Below are 23,081 nucleotides of genomic sequence, written 5' to 3'. Positions count from 1 at the left end.
TTAGAACAGTTTATAAGTGGTTTGAAAATTTTCGGAGTGGCTATATGGGCACAAGTGATGCTGAACGTCCTAGACGCCCTCTGGAGGTTATGACTCCAGAAATCGTTGATAAAATCCTTGATATGGTGATGGATGACAGAAGAGTTAAGGTGCGTGAGATTGCTGGTGCTGTGGGCATCTCGAATGAATGGGTACATAATATTTTGCATAATTATTTGGACATGAGAAAGCTATCCACAAGATGAGTTCCGCTATTGATAACACTTGACCAAAACTTGAATCGTGGGAAGTGTTGCAAGGATGCTTTGCAGCTGTTCATGGAGAATCCGCAGGACTTTAAGCGTCGTTTCATTACTGTTGATGTAACATGGATACATTACTATACTCCTGAGACCAAAGAACAATCTAAACAATGGGTTACCAAGGGAGAATCTGCACCAAAAAGGGCAAAGACCATTCCTTTGGCTGGAAAGGTTATGGCCACTGTCTTTTGGGATTCGCAAGGGATAATCCTCATCAACTATCTGGAAAAGGGTAAAACTATTACAGGTGCATAATATTCATCATTATTGGACTGTTTGAAAACCAAGCTGCAAGAAAAACGCCGGCGATTGGACCGCAAAAAAGTCCTTTTCCATCATGACAATGCACCAGCACACACCTCAGCAGTTGTGGTCGCAAAATTAATGGAAATAGGATTCAAACTCATTTCACATCCTCCCTGTTCTCCAGACTTGGCTCACTTGGACTACTATTTGTTCCCCAGTTTGCAGAAATGGCTGGTGGGACAAAGATTTTATTCAAACGAGGAGGTGATTGCAGCAACTAATAGCTATTTTGCAGACTTGGACAATTCCTATTATTCGGAAGAGATGAACAAATTAGAACAGCATTGGATGAAGTGTATAAGTAGATTATGCCGAAAAATAAAAAAGGTTTACCCCAAACACGTAAGTAATTTTTATTTTTGCACGGACTTTTCACTCCTCGTAGATGCTACGGTCCTTGTAGCACCTACGCATATTCTCCTCTACACATGCCCTGATTGCAGTAATTTCAGCTTGGAATACCGAGGCCAGTTTTCCTAGAGAGATGATGCCTTCCAGTCTTAGCTGAACCCCGTACACCCCTGCCCCAATGCCTTGGTCTGATTTTGACCCATTGGTGAACCAATCAGTGTCCCCCATACGGTGCTGAACTGTTTTTTCCCACTGCTCCCTGCTTCCAGTTATTATACTGTAAGGCTTGTTGAAGCAATTGGGAGTTATTATATAGTCAGCTGGCATTTCCCCAGCCATTCCTATATTTACCTTAGTGTGTGATTCTGGATTTCCCAGTGAGATCCAGTTTTTACCAGTTTTAAGTCTGTATGCCCCAGCTGCTATCCCCATCTTGACCCAAAGGTGTAGTGGAGGTTCTGTCCCAGAAGTTGGTTTGCTGCTAATTCCGCCTACTATGGCTAAGCAGGCCAGTCTCTGCACCTTAGCAAGCTCCTTAGCTGCAACCCGCTGTTCTGCCTTCTTCCACCACACTATGGCTCCATAGGATATCCTAGGTCTAACCACTGTGGTGTATATCCAGTGCATACCTCTGGGGCTTGGGCCCCAGTTTTCACCACAAGCCCTTCTGGTACTCACTAGAGTACCTTTCGCATTGGATCAGATACCCTTAATGTGAGAGGTCCGTATTAGTTTCTCATCTAAGGTTACCCCTAGACACTACATCTTAGTCTGTATGTTTTCTTCTGTATTTTCAACACTACTATTTTCAGCAGCCTTCTTTCAGGAAAATTTGACATTCCATCTTACATTTGTCCTATGGTATTGCCAACAAGTTTCACCTTATACCAGCATCCAGAGATGTGGTGTTTCCTGAGGTTTCTTTTGAAGGTGCTCAGTTCCTTTATTCTCTTGAGGCTAGATGGTATACTGTTATAAAATAAGCTTCCTGCAATTGTAGGGTCCATGTCTGTCATTTTCAATCTTTTGCCGCAGATGTGGTAATTTTCTCTGGTTCTTGTGTTGTGGTCATGAAAGTCTGTAAAAGATGCTGTACAATTTACCATTAGAAGAAGTATTGTTTCATGTATGTATAAACTTGGTACAGTTAATATTTTAAATTCCTTGAATTTGTTTTTGCAGAATTCCTAGGTGTTAGGATATCTATACATCTACTGGCTTTCTTTTGAAGTCTTAGGATTCTTTCTACAAGTGCATCTGCTGCACTGTCCCATATTGGGAAAAATAAGTCTTTAGTAAATTTTAAGCAAATTTTCTGTGTCCACTGTAACCACATTTTTTCATAAAAAATATATTTGTGTTATTTTGGAACAGATTCTATCATTGTGATTTTCTCGTGTCAGAAATTTGTCCACGTCTATACCCAGGAACCTGTTACAGTCCACTGATGCCAAGTGTACATCCCCAATACACAGAGTAAGTTGCTCTGCTCTGATGGTTCTGTTTGTTTCGAAATTTGTACACACAGTTTTTTTCCTGTTGATCAATAAGTTATTTTCTGTAAAATACTGTTCTGCCATTTGCAAGTTCTCACTGGCTCTTTTTTCCACCTCCTTTACTGAGTCACTACATGCTAGTAAAGTTGTGTCATAGGCATACATGATCACTTTTTCATTTACATCAGTGATCACTTTTTCATTTACAGCAGTGGACATATCATTTATCAAAGATAAAAAGCAGAGGTCCTAGTACTGAACCCTGAGCTACTTCATATTTTACCTGCAGAAAATCAGAGTAGACATTTCTCTCTGTATTTCCAGATTTATGTTTTATTTCAACATACTGTTGTCTGTTTTCAACAAAGGTTTTTATAATATCAGCAGCTTTCCCTCTTATGCCATCGCAGTCCAGTTTCTGTAGAAAAGTTTTATGGCAGGCACAGTGAAAAGCTTTTTGAAGGTCTAAATATACATTTGATACTTTCTTTTGATGATCCAATGCCTCACTGATGTGTGTTGTGAAGTTTGTCACTGCAGTCTTGGTGGATCTTCCCTTTCTAAATCCATGTTGTACCTCATTTGAGATGTTATGCTTCTCTATGAAGTTTATAAATCTATCTTTAATCACTGTTTCTACTGTTTTAGACAGAACAGGCATAATCGTTATGGGCCTGTAGTTTTTGGGGTCTCCTTTATCCCCTCCTTTGAATACTGGCACAACTTTACTTATTTTTAAGCATTTCGGAAATATCATTGTTTCATTTCTAAATTTACAAGGAATGCTAGAGGCTTAGCAAGCTGGCACAGTGTTTGACCATTTTTGCTGAGATACCATTCAGACCTTTTGTATTTTTATTTTTTAGTGCTCCAATTTTCTTAAGAACTTCCAATTCATCTCTAGGGAGGAGATATAAACTCTCAGCCACTTTTTTGGGACTTTCTATCCTTTTTGGTACTAATATGTTTTGTTGTAGAAGTTTCTCGACTATATCTAAATAGTGCTGGTTGAAAATACTGCACATTTGTTGTGTATCATTCACTTCTTTCCCTTCCCTTGTCAACACTATATTTGTATCTTTCAAGGCATGTGACTCTCTTCTGTTTTCATTTGTACAGTTACAGACTGTTTTAGATACATTACAGGAAGATTGTATTTCAGATTTTTGGTGGCTGGCCTCTGCTTTTCTTATGATCCTAGTGTATGCTTTCTTTTACACTTGTAAGCCTGATGACTGACCTGACCTTTTCCTTTCTGGTATGTTTCAAAGAGTTCAATCAGTTCATCTCTTGCCTTTTTAATTTCTGCGATGAACCATTTTTTGTTTGGTTTACCCATAACAGTTCTGCATATTTTAGGACAAGCTGTACTATGTGGTTTCTTAATACACCACAGAAAGATTCCCAGCTCTTTTCTACACTGTCCTCTATGTACATATCATCCCACTTTTCTTTTTTTTAGCAAAAATTATAACCTGCTTAGATGTGTGTATCTAAATTCAGCCACTACATTTTCCTCAGTTTTTTTGTGAGCTCGCAGTACAGTCGTTTGTTCAAAACGGTCTGTATCAACAGTATTTATAACCTGAATTATTTGTCTGTCAGTAGGTATATTTGATAGAACATGATCTATTAATGTGCTAGATGTTTGTGTATGTCTTGTTGGTGGATTTATTACATGAAACTAGAGATTGTGTGTCCTTATAATGTCTTGAAAACTTATTGTGCAGCCTCTGACTTTAAGCATTCTATTATTTAAGACACCAGCTATTACTATGTAAGTGTATTGCTTTGTTACTTTATGCAGGAGTGCATCAATTTCCAGTAAAAATCTTTCAATGCATGAGCTAGGGGGTCAGTATATTCCTATTACAAGACATTTTTCCCCCAGGAAATTTATTTGTACTGTTGATTCAAAGCAAAATTCTGTACAGTTTGTGATTTTCTGTGAAGTGCAATCCATTACTTTGCTGTCTACACATATTGCTACTCCACCACTTTTATGTACGGTTCTGCAGTAATACGCTACATTTTTATATCCCATGATATTGAAGACCTTTCATTTATTCTGCTTTAAACCATGTTCAGCCATTATGAAAATGTTGGGCACTTCAGCAGCTAATAACACTTCTGATTTCTCTGATTTGTTGGATGCATATTGAACATTTTGAAGCAGTATTTTTAAATTGAATTTCTTTGAATCTATGCTTTACTTGATATACTGGTCTTTTTCCCTACCTATGGGTATCAAAAATTTCGGTCCTTTCGTGAGGGCTTCCTGTTCTTGGTGCTTCTTAATGTGGGTCCAGGTGTTGATGCTACTGTCAGAAGATCTGTTGCTGTGTTTGCACTCCTTTTGCTGTGGATGCTGGAAATACTACTTCCCTAGACACTAGTGTGATGGCCCCCTATTCTAAAAAAAACTTCTTGCTTGTAATATAGAGCAGTTCTTTGCTAGTTTTGTTGAACATTTCACTCAACTGAGAAACTAGCTTGGTCTTTCCTATTCTGTGTAGGTGTAGACCATGGCTTGTGTGATCATCGCAGTTCATTTCACTAATGTTTACCAATTGTATGTAGTTAAATTTTTCACACAATTTTTTTAACTCAGAATTATACAGTTTCATTTCTTCATTTACACACGACCATATTGGCTGATCATATCCCACTGGACCAGTTGTGTTGACGACATCTGTATTAAACAATTTTGGCAATATGCTTTGGAAACATCACAGGGCAGTCTTGTTTTTGTTTGTATATATTTCATTTCTGCCGCCAATAATAATGGTGTGATCATTGTTTTTTAGTTGGCTTGTATCTGTTGCTATATTTTCCACCACTACATCTAACTTGACAGATGGCTTTACTTTCATGAAAACTGAATGTTTTGAATGCATACCCTCATGTAAGCATCTGGTGAGGCCTTTTCCATGACTGTCAATGTACAATTAGGTGCTTGCACAAAAACAGACACTAAGAATAGCCTCACCTATTAATACTGTAGGCTACAACATTAGAACGAAAAAAATTGACCTTCTTTATTCAGTAGTAAAGCTGTCAGCAGCTCATAAAAGAGGACATTATGGAAACACAGAAGTCTTTGATCATATGGACCATAATACAAAATATCTGGCAGGTAGCAAAGTAAATTATCAGTCTTATCTGAAATCATTTCTTCTGGACAAGTCCTATTCAATATACAAATAATTAATTAATCATTGTTGGAATGTGTTGTATGGTAGACAAAGATATTTACATTTTTGTTAAATTTGTATTTCATATATAAAATGAGTACTGGAAAAGGTTAACAAGTCCATTTCATCTACATCTACATCTACATCTACATGGATTCTCTGAATATCACATTTAAGTGCCTGTCAGAGGGTTCATCGAACCACCTTCATAATTCTCTGTTATTCCAATCTCGTATAGCGCGCGGAAAGAACAAACACTTATATCTTTCTGTCCGCCGCTCGTGGTCTCGCGGTAGCATTCTCGCTTCCCGAGCACGGGGTCCCGGGTTCGATTCCCGGCGGGGTCAAGGATTTTCACCTGCCTCAAGATGACTGGGTGTTTGTGTTGTCCTCATCATTTCATCATCATCCAGGAAAGTGGCGAAATTGGACTGAGCAAAGACTGGGTAATTGTACGGGCGCTGATAACCACGCAGTTGAGCACCCCACAAACCAAACATCATCATCACTTATATCTTTCTGTACAAGCTCTGATTTCCCTTATTTTATCATGGTGATAATTTCTCCCTATGTAGGTCAGCATCAACAATATATTTTCGCATTCGGAGGAGAAAGTTGGTGATTGGAATTTCATGAGAAAATTTCTCCGCAACAAAAAACGCTTTTGTTTTAATGATGTCCATCCCAAATCCTGCATCATTTCAGTGACACACTCTCCCTTATTTTGCGATAATACAAAACATGCTGCCCTTCTTCGAATTTTTTCCATGTACTCCACAATCCTGTGTGATAAGGATCCCACACCGCACAGCAGTATTCTAAAAGAGGACAGACAATTCTAGTTTAGGCGGTCTCTTTAGTAGAACTGTTACATTCCTAAGTGTCCTGCCAATAAAACACAGTCTTTGGTTAGCCTTCCACACAACATTTTCTGTGTCCCCCTTCGAGTTTAAGCTGTTTGTAATTGTAATTCCTAGGTATTTTGTAGAATTTGTGGCCTTTAGATCTGATTGATTTGTCATGTAACCAAAGTTTAACAGAGTCCTTTTATCACTCATGTGGATGACCTGACACTTTTCATTATTTATGGTCAATTGCCAAATTTTTCACCATACATAAATCTTTTCTAAATCATTTTGCAATTTTTTTTGATCTTCTGGTGACTTTACTAGTCAATAAATGACAGCTGCAGAGTGAAAATCTCATTCTGGAGCTGCTGAGATTGTCTCCTAAATTATGTGTATAGATAAGGGACAGCAAAGGGCCTAAAACACTACCTTTGAGAACACCAGAAAACACTTCTGTTTTATTAGAATGCCAAAAATTACTTCTGTTTTACACAATTACTTTCCATCAATTGCTACAAACTGTAACCTCTCTGACAAGAAATCAAGAATCCAGTCACATAACTGGGACAATATTCGATAGGCACGCAGTTTCACTAGAAGCCGCTTGTGTGGTGCAATGTCAAAAGCCTTTCAGAAATCCAGAAAGATGGAGTCAATTAGAAATCCCTTATCAATATCACTCAACACTTCATGTGAGTAAAGAGCTAGTTGTGTTTCGCAAGAACAGTGTTTCCTAAATCCGTGTTGACTGTGTGTCAGTAGATTGATTTCTTTGAGGTAATTCATAATGTTCGAACACAGTATATGTTCCAAAATCCTGCTGCATATCGATGTTAATGTTATGGGCCTGTGATTTAGCAGATTACTCCTACTACCTTTCTTGAATATTCATGTGACCTGTACCCTGTGCAACTGTCGAGTCTTTGGGTTTGGATCTTTTGTTGAGCGAACGGTTGTATATGATTGTTAAGTATGGAGCTCTTGCATCAGTATACTCTGAAAGGAACCTACTTGTATACAATTTGGACCAGAAGACTTGCTTTCATTATGTGATTTAAATTGATTCACTACTCTGAGGATATCTACTTCTACGTTACTCATGTTGGTAGCCGTTCTTGATTTGAATTCTGGAATATTTGCTTTGTCTTCTTTTGTGAAGGCATTTCGGAAATCTGTGTTTACTATCTCTGCTTTGGCAGCATTGTCTTCAATAGTATCTCCATTGCTGTCACGCAGAGAAGGCCTTGATTGTCTCTCGCCATTTGCGTACTTCACATACGACCAGAATCTCTTCGGATTTTCTGCCAGGTTTCGAGACAAAGTTTCATTGTGGAAACTATTATAAGCATCTCGCATTGAAGTCTGCTCTAAATATTGAACTTCTGTGAAAGATCCCGAAACTTGGAGATTTTGCGTCTGTTTAAATTTGGCATGTTTTTTTCATTGTTTCTGCAACAATGTTCTGACCTAATTTGTGTGCCAAGGAGGATCAGTTCTGTCACTTGTTAATTTATTTGGTATAAATCTCTCAACTGCTGCCGATAATACTACTTTGAATTCAAGCCACATCTGTTCTGCACTTACGTTATTAATTTGGAAGGAGTGGAGATTGTCTCTCAGGAAGGAGTCAAGTGGATTTTTCTCTGCGTTTTTGAATATTTATATTTTTCATTTATTTTTGGAGTATTTGGGGATTACAATATCCATTCCCAGTACGACAACCCTATGTTCACCCATCCCTTGAATGTAATACTTTCAAGATAAAGTCTTCTGTCTACTCTCAGTCTTAATAGTTTAAAATGACCTACTTGACTGACTATTTGGTCACCCTCTGACAATAAAAATTTCACTTTTACAACAGTTTTATGTCAGAAACTTTATGCATTTGATTTTGTTGCATTTAAGCATTGATATGTTCTCTGAAAGCCTCCCCTCATAAGGACATCATTTATAATAATCTAGTTTTTTGCCATTGGGTTGGATGTGTAGGATGCTGATGCTTATGTTGTTAAAATGGCATTTTGTTTCATGCAAGTGGTGGCTATTGCTGATGTGTGGTATTTTTTGTTTTTTAGTGCTGCCAGCTAGACATCCTTGGAACACTCCAAATACACAAACACCAAACAAAACAACCTGAATCCATCTTAAATGATAGAAATGACAGTATTTACAATAGTATCATCCCTGTTTTCAGCAACTGCCTACATTATTAAAATTTGCAGTTCGCTCGCTCGCGAGCGCGCGCGCCCACCCACCCACACACACACACACACACACACACACACCCCTTAATATTTACCATAAATATTTAGTTATGTTACCATGATGGCCCACAAATGTTCAAGGGATTGACCTCATTTAGAAATATATCATCACACCAACAGCTTGTACCCCCCATCAGCTTGAAACTGTATGCACATCAACTATTGGTGCAAATTGTTCATCCATCTGCATATTGTACAGCATTAATCAATGTATTACCCCAACCTTTTGGCAGTTATTACATGTAACACAAATAATCTAAAGACCCCTGCTTTGTAAAGTTTGCTCTCATACAATCACTCCTTCCACCCTCCCCCTCTCTCACCCCTCTCCTTTTCTCTTTCTCTTCCTCTCCCTCTGCCTCCAGCCTATCTGTGAATCCCAACCAAAATGGTTAATTGTATATAATTTTACCAATGTAGCCAACATAATTATTGTACGTATGAGTATGAAGTTTAAGCTATATTACCTTGTCAAAATTGGATTTATATACCACCTGAATTATTTATTCCAATGCATGCATTCGACACTGCAAACAAACATCTCCAAAATCCTATAAAAACTTTATTCTGTAATAATGTTGTTACGGTGTATATTCTTTGTACTTTGTGATAATGTTTTCTCTTCTGCTGTATGATCCTTGCACCTAATAGTTTTCTGACACCATATTTGTTTAAAAAATATGACAGTATACATGTGATGTGTACAACAATGAAAGGGACCTGTGACCATTGTAGGTACTCTGTTTTACTTATTTCATTTTTACTGTTAGATATACATTTAGTTTTTTGTCAAAAGAAACCCAAAACCGTGTTCTGAAATAGTGTTTTGTTTCTCCACTAGACAGTGCCACAATTCCTCCAAAAAATCATAACACAAAACACACACACACACACACACACACACACACACACACACACACACACACACACGTCATATTAAGAGGTTTAAATCTTTGTAACGTGTTGTGGAGATAAATAAACAGCATCTGATAACAGTAAACTTGTAGTTTCTTTTAATGTCAATAACAGTCACAGTAAAGCCTAACCAAAAATGTTCACATTAAAAAAAAAAAGAAATAGAGTGTTAGTCAAAAAGCACTTTATAACTTTGAAATGATATAAAAAATTATTGAGATAACTCACAGAATCGGTAGTTGTGTCATTTTATAGCGACCAGTCTCAGGTTTGATTCACATAGTGCATCAGTACCCCATTCCTCACTAGGAGCACCAGATAGCACACAGTTAAAATGGCTACTTTCACTGGTGAGAAGTATGCTTGCTGTATGTTTTTATTTCATGAAGTGAACTGTACATCAACTGTTCAGTGTAAATTTCACACAGGATATGTTAAAGAACCTCCAAGCAAGCCTACAATTTACTCTTGGCACAAGTGTTTTGATGGAGTATACTAAGTAAGTGATCTTTAGACTCTTGTTTCTTTCCAGCATGCAGTAATTCACTTATCTACCTCCAGGCATCCACATGTAGACCATACTATGTATGACTAAATGAGGGAATTGCACTTATGTGCTCAGCATTAAGAAACTGGTTAATAAATGTCTTTTCATGCTACTTGAAGTATGTCACAGTCTTAACTCTAGTTTGAGAAGCATTGCTAGCTATTTGAATGGTGTGATCTTTGATTTTGTTCATCTTTGTTGCACTGTAACAGTACTTTTCCAAAGGGACATTGAAATCTTAGCCCGTTTCCCTCTTCGTTATAGAAGGAACAAAAGGTTATGGAAGAGTAAGAGGAAGGTGAGGAGAAGAAGGTTTGTTCTAAACTGTCATGAAGTGCAATCTGCCTGATTAATTTTCACTGTCTCTAAAAGTGTCTTCGTTAGTGATTTTTTCCTTCATATGCCTTCTGCTTATTGGTATTTCTGTTGACTTGTGTGTGTATCTTCATGTTATTTCAGAGTATACCCAGCAGCATTTTATTGTGTATGTGTGAAGCTGAATTGTGTTTTGCTATCTGTTGTCACTTTAAGAGTGCACTCAATACAAACTTTATCCTTTGTTTGTACATTGTTGTCAATATTTGTTTCAAGGGTACCATGCACCACGTAGGGATCATCCCCTGGGGCTTGTATTAGCACCTGCCCCTGTGGAGTTGCCAGTGCACAGTCGAGTGAAGAAAGTTGCTGCTGGGCGTGCACATCTTATTGTATTATCAGAGAGAGAAGGAGCGTTTACTCTTGGCAATAATGCTTATGGACAGTGTGGCAGGAGGATAATTGAAGATGAGAAGTACTCTGGGAGCCAGACAGTCCATTGTATTCCTTCCCTTGGTGGAGCTGTGATTGAAAACGTCTTTTGTGGACAAGATCACAGGTGAATAAATAATGTCAGAAACAATGCATCAATGTACCATTTTATGGCCAGTCTTTCCTGCATGCCATGTTCTATTTTGATCCTGAATCATGCTTTTCAAACAGTCTGGTCATTTTGCATTATATTTTCAATTAATTTACTATCATTATGCTCACTTGTTCTTTTCATTTATTATAGAAATAGAAGCATTTTATCTGTAGTTCTAGTCGACAGCATGTCAGTGAATTTATGCTGTATGTAATGTTTTGTAGAACATTGTGGTTCCCTCTTTTGCTCATTTAATTATTGTTTGATTCAAGAGAGCATGTACGAGGACTATCATCGCTGGTGTAGATAACATTCTTTAACCATTGACAGACAGATGTGGGTTATGAATTAGCATATTCACAGCAACTTGTAAACCTATTTTTTGTAAACTCATTTTCAGTATTTGTGTACACTTTGTTGGTATACAAATCATTGTGAAATTAATGGGAGAGAGAGTATTACTGTTAGGTGCTGGATTGTCATATATTCTTGCATGGAAACTGGTTTCCGATGTTGTGTAAATACATTTCCACAAGAGTGTGCTTACTTTCCTTTGGGTGTTTGTATTTTCAAATAATGAACTTTCTCCTTCACTCACATGTGAGTTGAACTAACTAATGACATTCTGTGTTGGACTTCCCTGCATACATTAAAGTCCTTATTAATTTACCCTGGCATTGGTAGTACACATTTAAGCAGATCACTGACAGTTCTTTCTACAGTGATGAGATTACAACCACAAGAATCAGTTAATAAACAGCTGATGTAGATCTGTAAAGTATTTTGTCAAATGGGGGAAACCTACTTGTCATGTTGCCCACAGTGAAGCTGCCAGGAGCATTCCACTTTTTCTCCATGTACTCCAAATATTGGAGGAATTGTAGAAGGTGTTATGCTGGAGCCAAGGTAGCATCTGAGGGCCAGCAACCCACATTACACCACAGAGGATGGGGTTGTCTATGTCCAAGGCGTACCAAAAGCACCATGGTAAACACCAGCTATTTACATACAAGATAATGGAAACAGACATTCTGAGCACTACTTCCTGCAGGGGGAGATCGAGCCAAGGCCTGCAGGAAGTATCACTACACCAAAACCTGATTGGCTGGACACAGCTATTTAGGGACTAGAACCAGCCCCAAAGTTCAGTTCACTCCAGATGCTGACCTCGTGGACTTCGATCTCTGAAGATTATGTCTTCGTCTCTGAATTGGACTTTTACTAATGTGTGTGTGTATGTGTGTGTGTGTGTGTGTGTGTGTGTGTGTGTGTGTGTGTGTTACCTCAAACCTTTGTGGAAAATTTAGAAACGAACTTTTTGTTTGCCTCAATTAGGAGACTTTAACTGGCATCGTTATTCTTACCTTTCTGTTGTTGTTCTGTCATCAACCTTGTAAACTTACATAAATAAAAGCTGTGTTTCTGAGAAATTGTGAATTGTCAGTCACTACACAAGTGGCAAAGAGTTGGTGCCTGCGTGTGTCTTCCTCATGGCGGAAGTTGTACTTCAGCAGCTGGTCCAAAGTGTGCATGACTTACTACAAGGTTTTCAACAGTTTTGCAAGAAATCTCACGATACACTGGAATGTTTATTTACGGAATTCTTGCAAAACCACCTGGTTCCACCACCCCCGCCGTTTCCCACTTTCAACGAGCATGCTGAAGACTGGGAAATGTGCAAGAAGCGGCTCCAACAGCATTCTCAAATCAACCAGGTTATCTAAGAGGCTGCTCATCGTTCCTATTTTTTTGTTTCGGAACCAGTCCAAAGTGTATATTCTCTTGACGAAACTCCAACCTCGACCTCCGGATTCTTTGACTTTCTCTCAGATTTGTGAGGTTCTTGCAGCTTACTACCGATGACGGTTCCACCTGTTGGCTGCCCGTGTCAAATTTTGCCAGTGTCGCAAGAAGGCTGTCCAATCCTATTGACAGTGGGCAGTGACTCTGCAATGTCTCAGCCGGAAATGTCACTTCACCACACAAGTCTCCAAAGAATCACGTGACCACCTCATCCAGGACGCCCCTGACGCAGCTTTCTGGCGCGATGCCCTCAGACTTGACGATCCTACCCTGGACCAGATCATTCATCTAGCATTCAAGTACAAAGTCTTGCGTTTGGAATCCTGCGCAGAAGTGGTGGCCCTCCTCAACCACGACACCTCGGAGCCCGTCGCATCACTGACGAAGGTCGAAGATGTTGCCACCGCCCATTCCAGTCACCGGCGTCAACCATCCTGTTCTGTACAGTGTCGACAGGGCAGCTGCCCTGTCCAGAAATTCACACCCTCAGATGACTCCATGGGTCCAGCGCAGACCTTCAGTGCACGGAGGCCCCTGCACCCTCGCCAGTGCCACCTGCCCCTCCTGCTGCCATCCTGCCTGGGATGCCTTAAGAACCATGCACGGGAAGACTGCCCTGACAGGTGGGCGTATTGTGCAGTGTGTACCTGTAATGGACATGTCAGTTCGGTCTGATGATCTTGGCAACCCCCTCCTCATCCGGCCAGTGGCCATCGGGGGCCTGTACCCATGGATATCAACCAGGTGCAGTCTTCGGGATCTTCCAAGCTGATGATTGACGTTCAGGTCAACGGTTGGCCACTGCAGATGCAGGTGGATACCAGAGCAGTGGTCTCACTGATCAGCTATTTCTCTTATGCGAAGATTCCGCCCCCCCCCCCCCCCCCAACGGCGCCCACACCTAAGCACCTCCATACTTATAATAAGCAAGCAATTGCCCTGTTGGGTCAGTTCATGGCTTCCATCCTGTATAAATCGGTTCGCTGAGAAGTTACCTTCCTTGTGGTCAACAATGTGGCCATGGTGGATATCTTCGAGTTGGATGCCTTCTGGGCCTTTGGCTTCGCCATCGACGACAGTGTTCATCTGGTGTCTTCCCAGGTTCCATTCCTGGCAGTCGATACCTTGTGCATGTAATTCCAAGACATCTTCTCGCCAGGCGTCGGCTGTGCTCAAGATTTTCATGCGTCACTCCAGCTGAAACTGTCTGCCCGCCCGAAGTACTTCCTGGCTTGGCAAGTTCCCCAAGCCCTCCAGCAGCCTTTTCAACAAGAAATGGACCATCTCACCATGGAGGGAGTCGTCACTCCAGTCCGTTACAGTTCGTGGGCGACACCCTTGGTCGTCCTCAAGAGACCAGATTGGCGTCTGCGAGTTTGTGGCGACTTCAAGGCTGCGCTTAACCCTCAGCTACAAGTTGAAGACTATCCTCTCCTGTGTCCCGAGGACCCATTCTCCAACCTCGCAGGGGGACAATTTTTTTCGAAGATCGATCTTGCTGAGGCCTACCTCCAAATACCTTTCGATGAGCCTTCTACTCCCTTGACCGTCGTCAACGCACTGTTTGGACTGTTCCGGTCGAACCGCCTCATGTATGGCATCGCTAGTGCACCGGCCATCTTTCAGCATTACTTGGAACAGCTCCTGCGGGATGTGCCAGGTTGTATAACCCACCTCAGTGACATCATCGTCACCGACCGTACCAGGAAGAACACCTCAGTCATCTGCGACAATTGTTCCTGTGCCTGTGGACTGCAGGCCTAAAATGCAACCTTGCTAAATGCTCCTTTTTTCAAGCTGCTATCTCCTACCAGGGTCACATTATTTTCCGCGATGGCATATCACCTACCTCCTCCCACATCGCCATCACCGCTGTAACGGCCCTTTGCCGTCCACATGACGTCCACCAACTGCGGTCTTTCCTGGGTAAAATTGCTTTCTATTGAAAGTTCATTCCCTCTGCCGCCCACATTGCTGTGCCCCTCCATCACCTATGCCGAAAGAATGTACCTTTTCATTGGTCCCCCACTTGTGAATCGGCTTTCCAAACCTTAAAGCGGAGGTTGCACTCTGCGGCGTGTCTCATGCCCTATAACCCCTCTCTTCCTCTCCTCTTGGCTATGGACACCTCAGACTATGGTGTAGGGGCTGTCCTTTCTCACCTTCTACCAGATGGATCAGAACACCTGGTGGCGTACATATCTAAATCCCTTACAGACGCCCAATGCAAATATTTCCAAATTGAGAAGGAGGCCCTAGCCATCGTGGTTGCCCGTACCAAGTTCCTCCTGTACCTTTACAGTATGTCTCTTCGCTTAGTCACTGACCATAAGCCCATCGTGACCTTATTTTCTCTGTCAGCCCAGTTACCTACGAAGACTTCCCACCGCCTGCAGCGATGGGACCTATTCCTTTCATGTTTTAGGTACACAATCCATTTCCGGCCCACCTCCCAGCATGCCAACGCTGATGTCTTGTCTCGGCTCCCCTCCAGCCAGGATTGGAGCTCCTAATTTTTCAGGTCAATGACAACATACAGGATGCGTTAACTGCATTCCCAGTCACAGCTGAGAGGGTGGCCGCAGTGATGACCGCAGATCTGCTCCTAGAACTGTTGCACCTGGCCAACGCTTCCTCTGCCTCGTGCTCAGGCTGACCTCTGATTCTTCTACTCCATCCGCCATCAACTGGTGGCTGTCAACAGGGTGCTCTTCCGTGTGGCAAATGACGCCAATCCATGAGTGATCGTACCAACTTCCCTGTGGTCCCGGATACTCCACGTCTTACATCAAGGTCACTGGGGTATCGCCCGGACAAAAACCCTCGCACGTCGTCATGTCTTCTGGGTAGGCATGATAGTAGACGTGGAGTGCATGGGCCGGAGATGTCAGCAGTGTACCCAGGCCCTTCCTGCACTGCATCGCTCCTTCCAGTCCTGGCCGGCCGCTTCCCTCCCATGGGAACGCATTCATGTGGATTTTGCGGGATCCTTCCTCAGTGCTTACTGGTTACTCGTCACGGATGCCTGCTCCCACTTCCCTTTCATTATCCAATGCTCCTCTATCACCACAGAGAATACCATCACGGCCCTGTCAAAAATATTTTCCATTGAAGGCCTTCCCATCACCTTAGTGTCAGACAACGGCCCACATTTCGCAGTTAAGAGTTTGCCAAATTCTGACATGACAATGGTAGCCACCACGTCTTTACTCCTCCTTTCCATACCCAATCCAATGGAGAGTCAGAGTGCCTTAGTTCACACTTTTAAAACTCAGATGAAGAAGTACACAGAGGACTGTTCTCCAGAAGAAGCTCTTACGTTATTTCTCAGTACGTACAGGGCCACGCCAGTGGGTGACAAGAGTCCAGCCAAACTGCTCCATGGTCACCAGCCTCGGACCTTACTCCATCTCCTCCTGCCACAGGGTGGATCTTGCGCCCTGCCCGGCAGTTCCCAATATTCATCCGGCTTCAAGGTGTTGGCTCATGGTTTTGGGCCCCGGTCCAGATAGCTTCTGGGGGTCGTTATCCAGCCCCATGGTTGATAACTGTTCGACGTACGCCTGGACAACAGGGTGGTTTCATGTCACCGTGACCAACTGCGTCCTTGTTTCCTCAAGCAGCCGCAACCCCAAACACTGGCTCCTCTCTCTCTCCCATCGCTGGCCACTTCCTGGGAGCCTATGTTGATGCCCTCTCCTCAGTTGGTAGATGATCTTCCCGGAGATAGTCAGCAGATGCTGGCTGCTAGCCCAAGGCCCCCTGAATACTCTGGACCTTCCCTTGAATCCTCCTCCCAGCCCCTCTTCAGCGCTGCCTTGGTTGGACAGCGTGGACGTCCATGTGCCACTTGCACAGCCCAACATTGCCTCGCAACTGCCACTACTTCGGCATTCCAGCTGCCTCTTGCGGAAGGCGGCACCCTACTCTCTGGTGGCTGGGTTCCACTGCCTCCTTCAGGAGGACTTAGCTGCAGATCAGCCTACAGCTCTGGACTATTGGTACCTCCCCCCCCCCCCCCCCCCCCCCCCACCTCTCCCCCACAGTCGCCTGTGCCGCACCAGCTTTTCCAAAGGGGGGAGGGGTATTATGCCAGACGGAAGGTAGTCCCTGAGGGCCGGCAACCCATATTACACCACAGAAGACAGGATTATCAATGTCCAAGGTGTACCAAAAGCACCATGGTAAACACCGGCTATTTACATACAAGATAATGAAAACAGACATTCCAAGCACTACTTCCTGCAGGGGGAGCTCGAGCCACGGCCTGCAGGGTGTATCACTACACCAAAACCTGATTGGCTGGAGACAGCGATTTAGGGGCTAGAACCAGCCCCAAAGTTCAGTTCACTCTGGATGCCGACCTCGTGGACTTCGACTGCTGAAGATTATGTCTTCATCTCTGAATTGGACTTTTTCTAGTGTGTGTGTGTGTGTGTGTGTGTGTGTGTGTGTGTGTGTGTGTGTGTGTGTGTGTGTGTGTGTGTGCAGTTGAGCTATTGTTATATATATGTTTCTCCCCGTCTGCATGGACCCTGAGGTGTGAACTCACACAGCAAAGAGCTTAATTGATTAATATGAGAATGGCTTAAGAGTTTACGTCATTTTGGTGGAGGAATTAGCAGATGTTATACACTATTGGAGTGGAAGTCCTCAGTCCAGACAAGATTTCTGTCGAATTATACAGAGATCATCACTCAAATTAAAACCTGTGTAAAATTGGCTTCTCTATGAATTTTTTATGCAAGACAGATTTTCCAGTATTTTAAAATGTCCAGGAGTGGAAATATTATTGAAGAAATCAGGAAAGGATCATGTTTCATTAATCATACTGTCCAATTTGTTTAATAGATGTAATGAGCAAATTATTAGAAAATTTCATTGCACTGGCTCACATGTCATCATATATCGTAAAGAAAGAACAAGTGACATTTCACATAGATGATGTAAATCAGTGGAAGAAAAATATGTAGCTGATATTTTTGGGACCTTTGGCAGTTTCTGGTGGCCTTTACTGTTCTCTCTCTTTTGAGTAGTATAGTGTCCACAAGTGCTCCTTTATTTTCTGGAAGATTACCGTAAGCACACGAAGGTGAATCTGCCGTTATCTGATGCATTAATTATAAAACTGCTTGGGATCAGTATGTAGGCCCTTTTGAGATTTAAAAATGGAACCATTGCTGATATCCTTACAGCAAGATGATTCAGCTCTGGAACAATAAATAGCTTATGCTGACAACCTACTCATGCATTTAATGAATCTGGAATAAGCAATATAATTTTAGATCTGTCGACAGCTATAAGAAGTGACACTCTCTGAGTAAAAAGCATCTCTGAGGTGTATCTCAATATGTAGGAGAGAGATTAAAAACAATATACTTTTATCAAAAAAAGGAATAATACGCTTCCTGACATACCATTTCAGACAGGAAAAAGGTCATACTGGAAAAAGATAGTACCTGTTTATGAATACGGGACACCAAAAGATAATCCTGATCCCAAACTGTTTCATTTTCCTATTATATATGCATTAGTTTGCTCTGTGGGGAGGCAATTATGTAAATCTATTTTTCTGATATGGAAGTAAAGAAAAGCTGAAGACATTGGGTGATTTAGCAGTACGGATTTCAAAAAGTCCTCGCATAGACTACACTGGGCACTTGAAACATATTTACACTATGTGATCAAAAGTATCCAGATGCCTGGCTAAAAATGACTTAAAAGTTCGTGGCGCCCTCCATTGGTAATACTGGAATTCAATATGGTCTTGGCCCACCTTTAGCATTGATGATAGCTTCCACTCTCGCAGGCATACGTCCAATCAGGTGCTGGAAGGTTACTTGGGGAATGGAAGCCCATTCTTCATGGAGTGCTGCACTGAGGAGAGGTATCAATGACAGTCAGTGAGGCCTGGCATGAAGTCTGTTCCAATACATCCCAAAGGTGTTCTGTAGGATTCAGGTCAGGACTCTGTGCAGGCCAGTCCATTACAGGGATGTTATTGTTAGTAACCACCAACGGCCTTTCCGCAGTGGTAACACCGGTTCCTGTCAGATCACCGAAGTTAAGAGCTGCCAGGCTGGGCTAGCACTTGGATGGGTGACCATCCAGTCTGCCGGGTGCTGTTGGCAATGGGGTGCACTCAGTCCTTGTGAGGCAAACTGAGGAGCTACTTGATGGAGAAGTAGCGGCTCTGGACTCGGAAAATTGCACACGTCTGGGAGAGCGATGTGCTGACCACACGCCCCTTCATATCCGCATCCAGTGATGCCTATGGGCTGCGGATGACATGGCGGCTGGTCGGTCCATTGAGCCTTCATGGCCTGTTCGGGAGGAGTTTAGTTTTGTTAGTAACCACTTCGCGACAGGCCGTGCATTATGAACAGCTGCTCTATCATGTTGATAGATGCAGTCGCCATCCTTGAATTGCTCTTCAATAGTGGGAAGCAAGAAGACACTTAAATCATCAATGTAGGCCTGTGCTGTGATAGTGTCAGGCAAAGCAACAAGGTATGCAAGCCCCCTCTATTAAAAACACTACCACACCATAACACCACCGCCTCTGAATTTTACTGTTGGCACAGGACACACTGGCAGATGACGTTCACCGTGCATTCATCATACCCACACCCTACCATTGGATTGCCACAACATGTACCGTGATTTGTCACTCCACACAACGTTTTTTCACTGTTCAGTCATCCAATGTTTATGCTCCTTGCACTAAGTGAGGCATCGTTTGGCACATACGGACATGATGTGTGGCTTATGAGCAGCCACTCGACCATGAATTCCATGTTTTCTCACGTCCCCCTAACTGTCATAGTACTTGCAGTGGATCCTGATGCAGTTTGGAATTCCTGTGTGATGGTCTGGATAGATGTCTGCCTTTTACACATTACGACCATCTTCAACTGTCGGCGGTCTCTGTCAGTCAACAGGCGAGGTGAGCCTGTACGCTTTTGTTCTGTATGTGTCCCTTCATGTTTCCACTTCACTATGACATTGGAAACAGTGGACATAGGGATGTTCAGGAGTGTGGAAATCTCACATATGACACAAGTGACACCCAATCACCTGACCACATTCGAAGTCCGTGAATTCTGAGGAATGCCCCATTCTGCTCTGTTATGATGTCTAATGACTACTGCGGTCACTGATATGGAGTACCTGGCAGTAGGTGGCAGCACAGTGCACCTAATATGAAAAACGTATGTTTTAGGGGATGTCCAGATACTTTTGATCACATAGTATAAGTGAACAACAGCTGAGGCTACATCTACTGCAGAATATTGCAGTGTAAATATTTGAATGGCATTTCAAGCTTAAAGGTTGCATCCCTAACTGAATTAGGACTATTTTGTAAAACCTAATGCACTCTTTCTTTCATCTATATTTTAAACTGTATTAACTGATCATTTACTTGTTAGATACTTCGTTAGAGTTGTCATGAAAAATATGTAATTTAGATATGTAATGTAGACCGGTGCATGGCAGGTAACAGTAGCTGTACTTAGTTTGTATAGAGCATTATGCTTAGTTGCCTTACTGTGTGCTTCTTAGTAGTGGTTAACCATAACTGTTTATCTGTTTGTGATGAGTAGTGATTAATAAATTCCTTTGCCTAATTGTGTGTTAGTGTCACATTATCCTGGTAATCTGTCAGCTTTCGCCATAATAATTATCTCACATCTTTAGATTCTTTATACTATTTGGCCAGACAGCCTTAGATTGTCTTTATTCTTTCACATATGGTACTTAAACAATAGAAACTCCAAGTAGGAATACCAACAATGTAGAAAAATACAGATTGCTACTTACCATGAAGAAGACACGTCAACTTGCAGACATGTACAATTAAAAGACACTTATGTATAGCTTTTGTCCCCAGCCTTCACCAGTAAAAGAGAGACACAAACCATTCACACACAGGAAGCACACCTCACACATACAAGAACAGCAACACCGCCATCTTGGGTTGGAATGGAGGGCACAGGGACTAGAACATCAACAGGCACAATGTCAGGAGGTTGTGGTGCAGGGAGGTGGGGAAAAAATGAGAGAAGCAGGGAAAGACAGTCGGATGCATTGGCAGAGGGCTGCAAATAAACAGGGTGGGAGATGAGAATGGGGATAGAGGAGATGGAAACTGTTGGGTGGAGGGTTTGGGGACAGTACATTACCGTAGGTAAAGGCCGGAATAATTACGGGAGCAGAGAATGTGTTTTAAAGATAACTCCCAACTTTGCAGTTCCTATAAGTTGGTGAGGGAGGGAAGAATCCAGATAGTTCGGGTAGTGAAGCAGCCGTTGTTGTGTTCAGCTGCATGTTGTGCCACAGTATGGTCTACTTTACTCTTGGCCAGAGTTTGGCGATGGTTATTCATCCCGGTGGACAGCTGTTTCATAGTCATACCATATTGTACGCCACTGAAAGAATTTTGGCCCTCATTGACCAACATCTCCAGCCAGATGACCATAATGTAGCCTCCCACATCAAAGACACCACCCACTTCCTTCACTGACTCTCCACCATCCCCACCCCTTTATCTCCTGGATCCCTACTTATCACTGTTGCCACCACTTCCTTATACACCAAGATTCCACATGCCCATGGTCTTACTGCTATTGAACACTACCTTTCCCAGTGTCCTTCATACACCAAACCCACTACATCATTCCTTGTACACCATAATCCTCACTCACAACTACTTCTCATTTGAAGGGAAGGTACGTAAACAAATCTGTGGCACAGCCATGGACACCCACATGGCACCCTCCTATGCCAGCCTTTTTATGGACCATCTAGAGGAGACCTTCCTAGCCTCCCAAAACACCAAATCCCTACTCTGGTTCAGGTTCATTGATGATATCTTCATGATCTAGACTCAGGGCCAAAACCCTTATCTTTGTTCCTTCACAAACTCATCACCTCCTTTCCCATCCACTCCATGTGTTCCTCCGCAACCCAGTGTACCAACTTCCTAGATGTTGACCTCCTCCTCTCTGATGGCTCCATGCGCACTTCTGTCCACATTAAACCCATCAACCACCAACAGTATCTGCATTTTAATAGCTGTCATCCCTTCACACCAGAAAATCCTTCCCATACTGTATGGCCACCCAGAGACGGTGTATCTGCTGTGACAAAAACTCCCTTGCTCAGTCTGCTGAGGGTCTCACCAAGGCCTTCACAGAAAGGCTCTATTCACCCGACCTAATCTGCAAACAGATCTCATGTGCCTTTCCCCTCATATCCCCAATCCTACCACCAACCCCAAGAACCAGTCACAACGAAGTGTTCCCTTCATCACCCAGTACCACCCTGAACTAGAATAACTGAACCACGTCCTTCACCAGGGCTTTGATTACCTATCATCATGCCCTGAAATGAGGGACATCCTACCTGAGATACTTCCCACCCCTCCTGAAGTAGTATTCCATCCCCCACTCAACCTTCATAACATCCTAGTGCAGTAGTTAGACACTGGACTCGCATTCGGGAGGACGACGGTTCAATCCTGCGTCCGACCATCCTGATTTGGGTTTTCCGTGATTTCCCTAAATCGCTCCAGGCAAATGCCGGGATGGTTCCTTTCAAAGGGCACGGCCGACTTCCTTCCCCGTCCTTCCCTAATCCGATGAGACCGATGACCTCGCTGTCTGGTCTCCTTCCCCAAAACAACCAACCAACCAACCAACATCCTAGTGCATTCCTGTGCCACTCCCTCCCAATCCCAACCCCTTGTCACAAGCATCTTATCCGTGTGGATGACCCAAGTGCAAAATCTGCCCAATCACCTATCGAGCACTTCCTATTCCAGTCCTGTCACAGGTTTAACAGGTTTATTCTATCTCATCAGGGCTCAGGCCACCTGTGAGAGCTGCCATGTCATTTACTAGTCTTACTTTGGCCTAGAGCAAATTAGACCATCCTGTGGCACAACATGCATCTCAACACAACACATTTGATTTCAGTGGCTGCTTCACTATCCAAGCCATCTGAACCTTCCCTCAACCACCAACTTTTATGAACTGTGCAGATGAGAGTTATCCTTAAAACACATTCTCTGCTCCCATAATTATTCCAGCCTCAACCTACAGTAACGTACTGTCCCCACACCCTCCACCCCACAGTTTCCACCCCCTCTTTCC

At 42.6% G+C, this 23,081-nt stretch overlaps 1 protein-coding gene across 2 annotated transcripts in view; it reads left to right on the top strand.

Annotated features, from left to right (window-relative positions):
- The window catches only part of LOC126091445 (RCC1-like G exchanging factor-like protein), a 149,855-nt gene that overhangs the window by 78,732 nt on the left and 48,042 nt on the right, over nt 1-23,081 (top strand). For both annotated transcript variants that reach the window (XM_049907062.1, XM_049907063.1), the window contains exon 5: nt 10,815-11,097. In XM_049907062.1, coding sequence (XP_049763019.1) covers nt 10,815-11,097 — 283 coding nt within the window. The remainder of the gene's footprint in view (nt 1-10,814; nt 11,098-23,081) is intronic.

Source organism: Schistocerca cancellata, chromosome 1, assembly GCF_023864275.1.
Source record: "Schistocerca cancellata isolate TAMUIC-IGC-003103 chromosome 1, iqSchCanc2.1, whole genome shotgun sequence".
Taxonomy (NCBI): domain Eukaryota; kingdom Metazoa; phylum Arthropoda; class Insecta; order Orthoptera; family Acrididae; genus Schistocerca; species Schistocerca cancellata.
The sequence above is the reverse complement of the archived record's forward strand: the minus strand, read 5'-3'. Positions and strand labels throughout refer to the sequence as shown.